The sequence below is a fragment of the Hevea brasiliensis genome, chromosome 9, assembly GCF_030052815.1.
Source record: "Hevea brasiliensis isolate MT/VB/25A 57/8 chromosome 9, ASM3005281v1, whole genome shotgun sequence".
NCBI lineage: Eukaryota > Viridiplantae > Streptophyta > Magnoliopsida > Malpighiales > Euphorbiaceae > Hevea > Hevea brasiliensis.
The window spans coordinates 29,625,920-29,639,932 of NC_079501.1; the positions used below are offsets into that span (position 1 = coordinate 29,625,920).

Below are 14,013 nucleotides of genomic sequence, written 5' to 3' on the forward strand. Positions count from 1 at the left end.
CTAACAAGAAGGATAAAGAAATCATTAGCTTTATGTCCTTAAAATAATTAGCATTTGACAAAAGGTTAGCCCGTCAAAGAACACCACACGGCCAATCACCAGTGTTTAAGGCAAAAGAGAGGAAGACTGGGACTTCTCCCAACACTAATATAAATTAGGCACCGCCACGGAGAGCTCAACTCATACCAAAATAAATTTATTAATTATTAAATTAAATTTTTATATAAATTTCAGATTATATTAAATGCACTCCACAAATTATAAAGCATAACATTGCCAATTACCCTTGAAAAAAAAAAAACTTTAATCTAATATACAATACCCATTCACAAGGCTGTTCAATGTAGCCTATCTCATGCTTCAAAGGGCAATATGTTAAAACCAGATCATTGGTTAGGTCATGTTGAACACCAATGAAAATTCAGCACGTGTCTGAGTTAGAATAGGATCGGACCCTCCGATCACCAACAGAATAATGGGTTTAAAATCATGAGGCTCCTCTTTCCCTTAAAAAAAATTCTCAAGAAAACTTGTTGGTGTCTTGGTTGGAAGCATTGCAAGTGAGGGACCTTCATGCTTGAACCATCTTATTATTGCCTTGTGTCAACCATACAAATAAACAAAAGGAAAGCACATTATTGCCAAAACAGCACAGGTTATCAACAAAATATTAAAAATAGAAAATTATGTTCTCCATATTTTTCAATTAATAATGTCCTTTTTATTTTCACTGTCGGCAAAAAAAAAAAATTCTTAAAAAATAAAAATAGAATCTTTCAAAGTGAGATAACAACTTAATAGTAGTAAAAATTATTATTTAGTCTTTATATTTTATTTCATGTTATTATCACGTTATTTATATTATATTGTTACGAGATTTTCTCTATTAAATTTCCTTTATTTTTAGTTAATTAATTATTTAATTACTTTAAATAATAATTAAGTTATTAATTCTCTAATTGTATATATAAGTTATAAGTTATTTAATAAATTTTTAATACTATAATAAGTAGTAATTATTATAAGGTAAGTTATAATATATTTACATATATTAATGATATATATATATTTTTTAATTATTTATATTATAAATTTTTTATTAAAAAGTTTGAGAGATAAAAATAATAAAAATAAAATATAAGTAATTAATAAAAATTTAAGATATTATATTATTTTTATATATTAAAATTAAAAATTATATAAATTAAAATTATAAATAACAGCGGGGAGAAATTTTTTAATTCTATAATAAAATAGATATATATACTACAGTTTTATTGTAATAGTTATTTATGATAAATTCTACATGAATTTTACTATAATTAATAGTTATGATTATAACGAAATCGTTAAATGTAAATAATGAAATGGTTATAATTTTATATAGAATCACATCAAATTTACTACTATTATTAATCCCAGTAAAAAACAATAATTATCGAAGGAAAAGAAAGAGCTAGCTAATGGTTCAGCTTCATTAGAGTCCTTTAAGCCAATTGAGCGAGAAAAAACAGCAATAAAAGACTATTACCATTTCTAAGAACTCCATCAATACCTGCAAGGCTAAGGTTCCCAATAGATAAAGCATCAACATTCCTTTTGAGAAAAGGAAAAGCAGGTGGTATCCAAAAGCAACATTGTCTCACAACTTTAATAAGTTCCCAATTCTTCACACAGTCAAAGGAAAGATTAAATGATTAGCTGAATATTGAAAGGAAGGTTCAGTAGTCGATATTCAAAAGGCAAGTCTATGATCATCGAATCAAATAACTTGTACCAATCTAAATTGGAGTTTCAGGAGAACACTCCTGGTTTGGAGCAACAACAAAGGTATATATAGCTTCTGATTGAATTCAGTTAGGTTTGGGATCCTGAATACTTCTTCTCTCTAAGGAATTGATCCTCTTTTATAGTGCTTCACCAGCTGGGGGACTGAAACATTGAGGCCTACTGTAGGACTTCCCTCCTCGTTGTAAGACCTGGACAACATCTTTCTTAAAATACCCTTTATTCATATGATTAAACATCATTTAATTTAAAAAAAAAAGTGATAAATGTGCTCTAAGAGATGATAATGGCGAACTTATAATTGACTATATTGAGAACATTATTGGGAATCACACATTAAAAATAAAGGAAGTCAAAAGTAATATACAAATAATTGAAATGTGATATTAAATTAATTTAATATATAAATAACTCTATAAATTTAAATTAAAATAAATTTATATATAATTTATTCAGTATTCTCTAACTCATCATTTAAGCTAATTTTAAATTTAAAATTTGAAACTATAATCTATTTTGGAGCTTAATCCAAATGACCATTTGAAATGGCGGCTATTCTTATTGGGGACTTATTTACTTATTGATTTATGATAAATTTAACGAGGAAATATAAAGTCAAGAGAGTTCATTGGCACTCCAGCATTCTCGAATTCTATTCTGGGCCATTGGATCAACAACCCAATAATCTGAAAATGCTCCCATTCGCATATGAACAGAACCCCAACTCTGAAGAGGTTAATTTCTCATCTCACGAGATTAATATGCTCTCCAGAATAAATAAATAATAATATATTTTTAATACACTAAAAATAAATATAATAATTATTAAATTAAATAGTTATATCAAAATTTATATAATAGATATATGGATATATATACATAAATATTTAATTAAATAATTATTAAACTCATTCTTATATAAATTTAAAATTTTTTTGTAATTATATTTTATGTAATATTTTATTTAAATTAAATTATTATTATTAATTCAAAACAATAGGTACAATGAAAGGATTTATATTTATAATTAAAATTTATAATATAATATATAAATTTAGATAAGGTTTTTTTTTTTTTTTAGAACTAGATGAGCTTTTTTCATAAATTACAGATGAGGCCCCTGTCAATGAATCATTACAAGTAAACATCAAAACTTCCATTAATCTCAAATTTTCAATTTTTAAATAATATCAAAAAAGAAATAAATGAAAGGGAAAGAACGCAACCGCCATCTTTTTTAACATCAACGAACAGAACAACATTCTTTTTATCATAATCTTTTCCTTTTCTTCCCCTTCTTTTTTAGCCTGTTAAGAAGTAAGAAAACCTCTCTTTGAATCCAAGTTTCCCTCACATCTGGGTTTGATTCCTTCCACATTCACAGTTCTACATTTCCTCTTCACTCTTCATTCAACTGAGTTTGCTTTCATGGGTAGTTGCCAAATCTTGGATTTATATGCACACTAGTATTGTTTAAAGATAGTCAAACCAACTCATTTCTATAGATTACAATATTTAAAGCGTATATCTTTGAGTTCTACTAGTTTAATTTCCTTGTTAAAGCCTATATTTCCAAGCTACAAGATCCTCTCTCTCTCTCTTTTTTCTCAATCTTTTTCTTTCTGAACTTTTTCTCTTTCTTGGGTTTTCCCATTTCTTGTTGGTCCTGGGTGTTGGGTTATTGAGTTCTTTTGGTGGGTCTTATGTGTTGTTCTGAACGAAAGTGACAATTAGAGAGTGTGTGGAGAATTCTTGCTGAGAAAATGAGATCACATACTTCATTGCAACTTCTTTTTGTTGTTATTCTAGCTCTTTTTGTGACCTGTGAGTCATTTCCGAAAGATGAAGGTACGTATTGCTACCTTAGTTCTCAGATCTTGATTCTTTATGGTTTTACAGAGCCGTGTGTTTGCTGAGAAAATAGGGGAAAATATTAGAAGCTAGGATTATTAATCTTGTGATTAACGTTGTATTCGATATCTTTGATAAACTCTTCTTGTACAAGTTAACTAATGTTATTAGGCTAAATTGAATGTTACTAGATTTAGTATATAATCAAATGTCAAGTCTCGAGATTTGAATTTATCTCAATTCTAGTCATTTCCTACTTGTTCTTGGTGACTGAACGTACCTCTAGTGGTACTGAAGTTTTATGATCTGATTCAACTGTTCCAAGCAATGTGCTAATTGGGAAAAATTTTAGACTTTGGTGACCATACGTAGTAAGTTGCTATGAAGTCTTGTTTCTCGTACTCAATAGAATCTGGACTTTGCACAGTTCGGGCACTAACAACGTTCAAAGAAGCTATATATGAAGACCCGCTTCTGCTTTTGTCCAATTGGAACACCCTAGATGCAGATCCTTGTGACTGGTCTGGCGTTATCTGCTCTTTTGCTCGAGACCAAGTTGTAAAGATGTAAGATTTGTTCGTCAATTGTAGTTGGTTCAGGATTGGAAATGTTACAGCCACATGCTTTACTATAGTTAGATTCCAATATATAGTATGTTGGTGCATTTATAGGTGAATGATGTTATACTCATTTGTTTTTTTTTCAGTAATATAACTAAGTCATCTATCAGGGGATTTCTTCCCCCAGAATTGGGTCGGATCACATACTTGCGAGAACTGTACGTTTCTTTTTGCACATGATACTGAATCTATGCTACATTTTAGTTTTATTCATTGCATTTGAACTTTGCTTTCTTGTGTTTGATGTTTGTAGCATTTTGCATGGTAATAAGTTGATTGGGTCTATCCCAAAAGAGCTGGGCATGTTGAAGAACCTCAAGGTGTTGGATTTGGGAGTGAATCAACTAACGGGTCCTATTCCTCCAGAGATAGCTAATCTAAATGGTGTTATGAGAATGTAATTTTTTTTTTTTTTTTTGGTTCTAGTGAATGGACTTTAATGCTTGGCACCAGTGGGTTTTCTCTCACTTTCCAGTTCACTTATTGTTGTAGAAACCTTGAGTCCAATGGGTTAACAGGGCATTTGCCCCCTGAACTTGGCAATTTGAAGTACCTTGAGGAACTTCGGCTGGATAGGAATAGACTTCAAGGAACCATTCCTGCCAGTGGCAATTCAGATTTCCCATCTAATGTACACGGAATGTAAGTAGAATATTCCTACACTTCGTTCTATGACGTCCAACATTTGTATCAAGCAAACTTAGTTGCTTATGTTTACTCAGAGAAAGAATTTCATGTAAATTCTCAGATTGTAAATGAAAATGGTAACACATAGTTTGATATATGTGAGTAGACTGACAAAGAATAGTTGATGAACTGATCACACAGTTTATGCATTGCATAACTCTTTTGGCTACATATACAGTGAAAATACGTCACCGTGGGAGTCTGGCAGATGATGTTGCACCTGTTAATTTGAATCTATCCCTTAATGGCATATTTTACCTTTTGGATTGGATCTGGGGCTAAAAATAATCAGAAATTTAGAAAAAAATGGGAAAACATAAAGTTATAAAAAAAAAAAAAAAGGAGAAAAGAAAGAAAGACTATCCTGTAATTAAGTCCATGGAGGTTGTCTGCATTAAGTTCCAAGGTTGATTTTTTTTTTTTAAATTTTGTTACTGTCCTTCCTCTTTTTAGATGTTGTGGCATCTGATGCAAATCTTTCAGCAGATTTTTTTGTATTTTTTAACGAAGTTCAGCAGATTTTCTTACTGAATATGGAAGCTACACTTTTGCCTTTTATTAAAAAATGACAGCATTGTACAAATGGTTCTTGCATCTAGGGATATTAATCATACAGGTTGAAAAAAGTATCACATTAGAAATTAAAGTAGAACATAAAGTCCTGTAAAACCTTGATTTAATGGTTTTGATTTTGTTAAATTTGTTGCTTCTGTTTCATATCTGTTTCAGGTATGCGTCAAGCACAAACTCAACTGGCTTATGTCGAGCAACTCAGTTGAAAGTGGCAGATTTATCATATAACTTCTTTGTCGGGAATATACCTAAGTGTTTGAAGTATCTTCCAAGGTACATTTCTGCACCTCTCTCTTGTTGGATTTATTTGTTCTGTAAACTCACCTTTTCCTTGATTTATGTCATGCAGCACAAGCTTTCAAGGGAACTGCCTTCAAATCAAAGATCCTAAACAGCGTTCAGCCGCACTATGTGGTGTGTATAACAAGATTTTCTTTTTGGACTTGTTTTCTTGTACTTCTCAGCTGTGGAATGGATAGAATTCACAAGTATTTCAATGAACAGTAAGCATTTGAAGGGCAATTGGATTTGCAAAACATGAGCATGTGGCTGTCTATTTATAAATAAACTGTATTTGACCAGATATGTAAAAAATTTTAAATACCCTCCCATGAGATAAAAGTTGGATTCCTTCATGCTGAACTTCTGTAAATGCATTGTTCTATAATCTGACTCTTATGGTCTGTTCAGAATAAGTATGACATTTCAAGACCTTGAGGCATCCTTATTAAGCTTATCAAAATATTGCTCTTCTCTTGAAGGTCCCATGTTTCTCATTGTATTCATTCTGTATTTAATCAGGGGGCAATTCTGAAAGGTAAATGCAATTGCATGAGGTCTTATATTTCTCCTCCTAAATTGTGCCATGGTCAACATGACCCACATTTTGGGGGTAACTTGAAGTGTATGGACCCTTTATCAAACTGAACATGATAACACCAATGATGTTCTGTGGGTGGTAATAGGTAATGCCAACTGTAGTAATTGAAATCAATGGTGCTTCTTTTATAGGTGGTGCACCACCAGCCAAAGCCCATCAAACATTCAACCCTAAGCACCAGCCTACAGAAGATTTATCCAACCATCATCAGGAGGCATCAAAACCTTCCTGGCTTTTGGCTCTGGAAATCATAACAGGAACCATGGCGGGGTCTCTTTTTCTTGTTGCTGTTCTGACTGCTTTTCGGAGATGCAATAGCAAATCATCAATAATAATCCCTTGGAAGAAATCAGCAAGTCAGAATGACTATGCAGCAGTATATATAGGTTTGCTTCCTTGCTGGAAAATCGATTACTTGCATCTCAGCTGTATATAAGCTTGAACAGCATTTGTTTAAGGGTAACATGTTTAATTTACTAGTGTTGGTTTTTCACAGATTCTGAGTTGTTGAAAGATGTAGTGAGATTCAGCAGACAAGACCTTGAAGTTGCCTGTGAAGACTTCAGCAACATTATTGGCTCTTCTTCAGAAAGTTTGGTCTACAAGGGCACCATAAAAGGTGGGCCTGAGATTGCTGTTATATCTCTCTGCATTAAAGAAGAACATTGGACAGGCTATCTTGAGCTCTATTTCCAGAAAGAGGTAAATGACCATTGTTTATTACTGCATGAAAACACGAATCTTTGTCAAAAGGAACCAAATATAAAATATGCAAGAGCTGAAAATTGAGACTTTCTAAAAGTTTTAGTTAAAATTGCCGTTCAGGTGGCAGATTTGGCAAGATTAAATCATGAGAATACGGGAGGATTACTGGGCTATTGTAGAGAGAGCACTCCATTTACCCGGATGCTGGTTTTTGAATATGCATCAAATGGAACATTGTATGAGCACCTCCATTGTAAGTAAAGATTTTTCATTGAGACATTGCTTTTAGGATGCTTTATCAGCACAAAGTTGAGCAATCAACCTGTCTGCATGCACAGATGGAGAAGGAGGCCAGTTATCTTGGACACGACGAATGAAAATTGTAATGGGCATTGCTCGTGGACTCAAATATCTTCACACAGAACTTGATCCTCCATTTACCATTTCAGATTTAAATTCTAGTGCTGTATATCTCACTGAAGACTTTTCTCCCAAGGTACACCCAATGCCTTATTTCATTCTTATGAAGAAGTGAGAAAATTATTATATTTTCTACACTATAATTACACTTGTACATTATAATTCAATAATTTTAGAAAAATAATCATATTAATTTTATATTATTATTCTCACATTACCCTGGAGTAGTGGTTTTCTTGGGGGCAAGAACCTACATATTTTTTGTTCCTATGTTTCAGGTTATGAAATCTGTGTAACAGAAACTGTTTTTTCTTCCACAATAAAATATTAATTAATTAGTAAATGTCAACCATTTATTTCATAGTCAAAATTTAGACTTTTGACTCAAACTCCATAAAAAATTGTGGCCTTGATAGAAATGTTTTTACTGTCTGTTACAGCTGGTTGATTTTGAAAGTTGGAAGAGTATTATTGCGAGATCAGAGAAGAACTCGGGCTCCATAGGCAGCCAAGGTGCCATTTGTGTACTTCCAAATTCTCTAGAGGACCGCCATCTTGATGTCCAAGGCAATGTATATGCCTTTGGTGTGCTTTTATTGGAAATGCTCAGTGGGAGATCTCCCTACTGCAAGGACAAAGGATTCTTGGTAGATTGGGTAAGGAACATGGTTTTTCCAAGTTCAAACATTTGTCAAAATTGAAACCTGAACGTGTATCTTGATCATATTATTACATAAACACCAAACTAACTTGTCTATTCTGCAGGCGAAGGAGTTTCTTGAATTGCCAGAAGTAATGTGTTACTTGGTGGATCCAGAGTTGAAACATTTCGAATATGAGGACCTCAAAATCATATGCGAAGTTGTAAGTCTATGCATCCATCCAGAACCCACAAAGCGGCCATCGATGCAAGAAGTAAGCAGCATGTTGGAGAGCAAAATTGACACATCTGTGTCCCTTGAATTTAAGGCATCATCTTTAGCATGGGCGGAGCTTGCACTATCATCATGATTGAGTTGGAAGGCATGAAGCTAACACACTGTACATCAGATATATACAGTTGTAAGACTCTTTTTTCTTTTATTAACACGAGTTTTATTATGGCCCTTGTAAATGTTAGCTTGCTTAAAAGAAACAAAGCTTCTTACATGACAAAGTCTGCTGCCCTTGCATACCACTGAATGAAAGAGTAAAGTTATTAATCACCAAATACTGAATTTTACTTCTTTCTTAAATTACTGCTACTCTGGCGTGCTTCTCTTGGCTGCAGTCTTCGGGCCTGTTTGACATTGCTGTTAGAGTTTCTATTAAGAAAAATATATTTTTTTAAAATATATTAATTAGAAAATATTAAAAAAATAAATTTAAATTTAATAAATTTTAGACATAAGAAAATTAAAATAATAAAATAATTTTTTTTAAATTATTTTTTTAGTAGTATTAAAATTTTTTTAAAAAAAAGTAATTTTAATTCTGTAATCTGAATACGAAACAGACAATTCATAAAATATAGAAGAACAAGAAGTTTTAATCTCAAAATAATAGTTTGTTAGTTTTTAAGGGTGTACTGTACACAACTTCACTATAGTAATGGTATTTTGCACAATTGTGACTTATGTATACATTGATACAATAATAAAGTTGGAAAATTTTTTCAAGAGTTTCAATATTATAAAAATTTATTAAATATATAATAATAAAAAAAATGAAAAATAAAAAATTTTAATATTTGACATTATTTATATCATAATAAAATAATAAAATTTATTTTGAAGAGCAATGACTAAAATAGTATAGAATAAATTATATATATATATATATATATATATTAATTTGACGCAAAAGTAGCCAAAATAGATCTCTGAATCGAATTCGCAAAGCAAAATTTCTAATTAGCTGGAGATGGTACTCTGACAAAAGCTGGCGTGGATGATTGGGTGACATGGCATCATGCTGCCTTGTCAAAAGTTGAGATGGCTTGCGTTCTAACGAGGTACTTTTGTGATACGATGGCAGTGATACATGATGGCATGGCAGTATATTTTGAGCTAAGCGTTAACCACGTGGCATGTGAATTGCGGTGGTAATTGGGTAAAATATCCATTTGTCACAATTTAGATGAATAATATAAGATGACAGGTCACTTAAGGATGTGACTCACATGCAACGAATTTCATTCCATGATTATATAATAAGGGAAAATTTACTATTTGATTTTTAAATTTTAGTTGATATTATAATTTAATTTTTACATTTTATAAATTAAATTATTTAATTTTTTATTTATGTTTTCAAAATTAAAAATTCTTTTATTTAATATAATTGTTAGTGTAAGTAAAAAATAAATAAATATAGAATTATTCAATAAAAAGAAATTTACTATTTAACTATTGAAATTTGATCAATATTACAATTTGATCTTATATTTTATAAATTAAATAATTTAGTTTTTTACTTATGTTTTCTTCAACTGAAATTAATTGTTAACAAATATACTAACTCTTTTTATTATAAAAAAAGAATTTAAGAAAAAATTTTAATAAGAACAAAGTTAATAATAAAAATTCTAATAATTTCAACAATTATCAAATATAGGGACACAGTCGTTCAATTTTGAAAATATAGGGCTAGATTATAATATTAGTCAAAATTCAGACAAAAAATAATAAATTTTCCTTAATTAAGTAATATGTATATTTGTCTTTTTTATTTAAACTAACGGTAATATTAAAAGAGAAGACATCTAATGTCACGACCCAACCTATGGACCGGACCGGCACTAGGACCTGAGCCAGCCTAAAGCCCCCGAGGCCTGTAGTAAGCCTAACTATTCATTAACCCAACTCTAAGGCCCATTTGGGCCCTATTTCAAGAATTCAACCGGACAGAGTCCGGCCATAAAATGGGCCTTTCAACGGGGAGTTTTTGACTCACCCGACCTGTAAACACAATATATATCAATTGGGAAGCTCAGCTCACCCTCCACATACTCATAACAACATAAAATAAATGGGAGCTCTGCTCTCTCATCCAGTCCATCAACATGCATAGAATAATAAGTTTACAAATCAAAAATAACAATTTATATTACAGACCCAATCCAAATGAATATTTCTAACACATGCGGAAATTCTAGAAGTTTATAAAATTACACAAACATAAATAGATGACCTGCGAGGGAGAAAAGCAGGTTAACCTCAAAAATATCCTCCTGTGACCTGAAAAAATATTAAACAGGAGTGAGCGTTCGACTTAGAGAGTAAAATATCAATTTTAACCATAATCTCTATAACTATCTAAAACTAATGCACCATGTAGAGTGAAATGCAACACCAGCAATAATTTCATATCATAACATCAAAAAGGTAATTTGGAGTACTCACACACCCAATAATATCAATCATAATATATGAGAGTTGATCCCCTATACAGCTCTCTTAATTCCAACTGTGCCAGCGAAGAACTCAGCTCGGACTTCCACTTAATAACCAAATCGGGGTCCCAGCGAAAAACTCAAGCCGTGTCTACCCCAAAGGACCGGGTCCTAGCGAAGATCTCAAGCCGTGTCTACCCGTCCTATCCATAGTCCACACCACATCACATGCAAGCCAACGCACGCACACTGCTCTAAATTACCACAACAACATACATGGCACTTTCACAGTTATGAATGCAACATAAATCGTGCCTAAAGTTTATCTACATAGATATATGCATATAAGTGATGCATGGGCATGCTTGAACATATAATAATAGTGAAATTACAATTAAAATTAATATTTTACTCACAGACTTGACAACGGTCACTGTGGCGGCTGGGCGGAGGAAGAAGGCTGTCCCGGCTCACCTGACAATTACATTACAATTATTTAATACAAATGACTCAATACAAATCAAGAAAAGACCAAATACGTCCTAAGTCGTGCCGAAAATCCGGCAGAGTCTCCCCTATACCTAGGACCTACCCAACCTGCAAAAGGGCTCAAAACACACTTCTATATTCGCAACTCATATATCCACAATTCAATCACATCACACAGCCCCTCCTGGGCCCATCAAATCAGTCATCCATCACAATATGTAAAATTTCAATTTAGTCCTTATAATTGATCATTTTTGCAAAAACTACCCAAACAAGCTCTAAAAATTCTAAAACTTTGCCCCGCGGTCCTTAGCAATATTACTAGGCTATTGCAAAAAGAATCATAATTTTCTGAGCTACCACGAATATTTTATGAATTTTTAATCCTATTTAAGCACTAGAAAATTACAAAAAAGTAAGGTTTGAGTTTACCTTTGACGATTCCGACTTCGGGAACGCACTCGGGATGTCTGACAATGGTGGGGTGACCAAAACCTCGACCAATTCGGAGACTTTTCCGGTAGCGGGTCTGTCTGGCCGGAAATTCACAGACCCGGACAACTGTCAAATTTCTGCGAATTGAGGATACCTACACGAAGCCCACAACACGGGTGTTAGTACATAAATTTTACGAAATTTTTTAAGCTCCTTTAATGCTCGGAAAAACACTGCGAAGTTCCGTGGGACTCATCGAAAAACGGTGTCGGAAAAATTCGAAATTTATGTCGTCGGGAAGCTCTCGACGAGTGGAGCGCTGTGGTACTCTCGGTTTTCTCGTGGAGTTTACGGTTTGTGAGAAATCTAGCCCAAAAGTCAAAATGGGCTAAAACTTCTCGGGCAAAAATTGGACAAACCGCTAGATGGATTTCGGTGTTCTTGGTGTCTATGGAAAGCTCTCAACGAGTAGATGAGTTTAGACACAAGACCCGGTCCGATTGGTGGCCGGATCAGCTGGCTTTTGACCGGAAAGACGAAGCGGCGCGCTTGGGCGTCGCGTTGCTTCGGGCGCCGTTTTCTGGTGTTCCAGGCGGCGGCCGATGGGCTGGGACGGCTGGGGATGGGCGCCGGCGAGCTGGGGTGGCAGGGGAGGCGGCGGCACGGCAAGGGGAGGAGGGAGGAGAGAGAAAAAGAGAGAGAAAGGGAGAGGGGTCGGGACCTACGGGGAGGAAGAAAGAAGAAAAAGAAAAGACCGGTCTGATTCGACCGGTCCGATCCAGTCCGGTTCGATTCGGCCGGTTCGATTCAGGATACAAAATTTTGAATTTTTACTCTGCCTCGGGACAGAAAACGAGGTCCAAAAATTCTGAAAAAATTTCAGAAAACTCAGAAAAATTCGTAGACTCCAAATATATTTTTAGTTTTGCCACGTGGTCTTTAAATAAATTTTTAAAAAATTATCAAAGTTTATATTTTCGAAAAATCGCACCCGATTTTTAAAATTCAAAAAATCTCAAATAATTTCTTAAAATTTAAATAAAATTAAAATATCAATAATACTCATAAAATAATAAAATTTAAAATTTTGGGGTATTACATTCTTTCCCCCTTACAGAAAATTCGTCTTCGAATTTTACACAAGGCAGAATAAGGTACAAGATTACACATTGAACAGATAAGGGTACTTGCTACGCATGTCCCGTTCTGACTCCCAGGTACACTCTTCCACCGACTGGCTCCTCCAAAAAACCTTAACCATAGGGATCTGTTTTGATCTTAGCTGTCTCACTTGGTAGTCCACTATGGCTACAGGTTGCTCCTCAAATGTCAAATTTTCTTTTAGCTCTATCACATCCGGCCGTAGTACATGGGAAGGATCTGGAATGTATTTCCTAAGCATGGAGATGTGAAACACAGGATGAACATGAGAAAGGTTGGGTGGTAGCTCCAACCGGTAGGCAACTGCTCCAACTCTATCAGTAACCTCAAAAGGTCCAATATACCGAGGTGTCAACTTGCCATTCTTTCCAAATCTCATGACTCCCTTCATCAGAGAAACCTTCAGGAATACGTAGTCGCCTACTGCAAACTCCACATCCCTTCGTCTGGGGTCTGCATAACTCTTCTGCTTACTGAAAGCTGTTTTCAATTGTTCCCTGATTAAAGGGACTATCTCTGAAGTGTACTGCACTAGGTCTACATCATGTACCTTTGCTTCTCCCATTTCCATCCAACATAGAGGAGACCTATACTTTCTTCCATAGAGTGCCTCATAGGGTGCCATCCCGATGCTGGAATGGTAACTGTTGTTGTAGGCAAACTCTATCAAAGCTAGCTGATCATCCCATTGACCTCCAATATCCAAAACACTCATGCGAAGCATGTCTTCCAGTGTTTGGATTGTCCTTTCAGACTGTCCGTCTGTCTAAGGGTGGAAAGCAGTACTAAAGTTCAACTGTGTGCCAAGTGCCTCCTGCAGCTTTCTCCAAAACCGAGAAGTGAACTGGGGCCCTCTGTCAGATATTATGGAAGCCGGAACTCCATGCAATCTGACTATTTCTTGAATGTAGAGTCGGGCGTACTATGCCACAGAATATGTAGTCTTCACAGGCAAGAAGTGAGTTGATTTGGTTAGACGGTCTACAATTACCCATATTGAATCATATCCTTGCGTGGTACGAGGCAACCCA

At 34.1% G+C, this 14,013-nt stretch overlaps 1 protein-coding gene across 3 annotated transcripts; it reads left to right on the forward strand.

Annotated features, from left to right (window-relative positions):
* Positions 1-3,038: 3,038 nt before the first annotated feature.
* On the forward strand, positions 3,039-8,734 carry LOC110644367 (probable LRR receptor-like serine/threonine-protein kinase At1g63430). Of its 3 annotated transcripts, none has more exons than XM_058153660.1 (13): positions 3,039-3,636; positions 4,049-4,205; positions 4,346-4,417; positions 4,513-4,656; positions 4,752-4,901; positions 5,676-5,792; positions 5,869-5,933; positions 6,531-6,785; positions 6,896-7,101; positions 7,225-7,357; positions 7,443-7,603; positions 7,968-8,180; positions 8,290-8,734. In XM_058153660.1, exons 1-13 carry the CDS (start codon positions 3,552-3,554, stop codon positions 8,533-8,535), a joined length of 2,004 nt encoding a protein of 667 aa, XP_058009643.1. In that variant the 5' UTR covers positions 3,039-3,551; the 3' UTR covers positions 8,536-8,734. The 3 variants fall into 3 exon arrangements, with proteins under 3 accessions (XP_058009643.1, XP_021652780.2, XP_021652781.2); XM_021797088.2 differs by having other exon boundaries at positions 3,040-3,636; positions 7,443-7,600; positions 7,965-8,180; XM_021797089.2 differs by having other exon boundaries at positions 3,040-3,636; positions 4,067-4,205; positions 7,443-7,600; positions 7,965-8,180.
* The last annotated feature ends 5,279 nt before the right edge of the window (positions 8,735-14,013 follow it).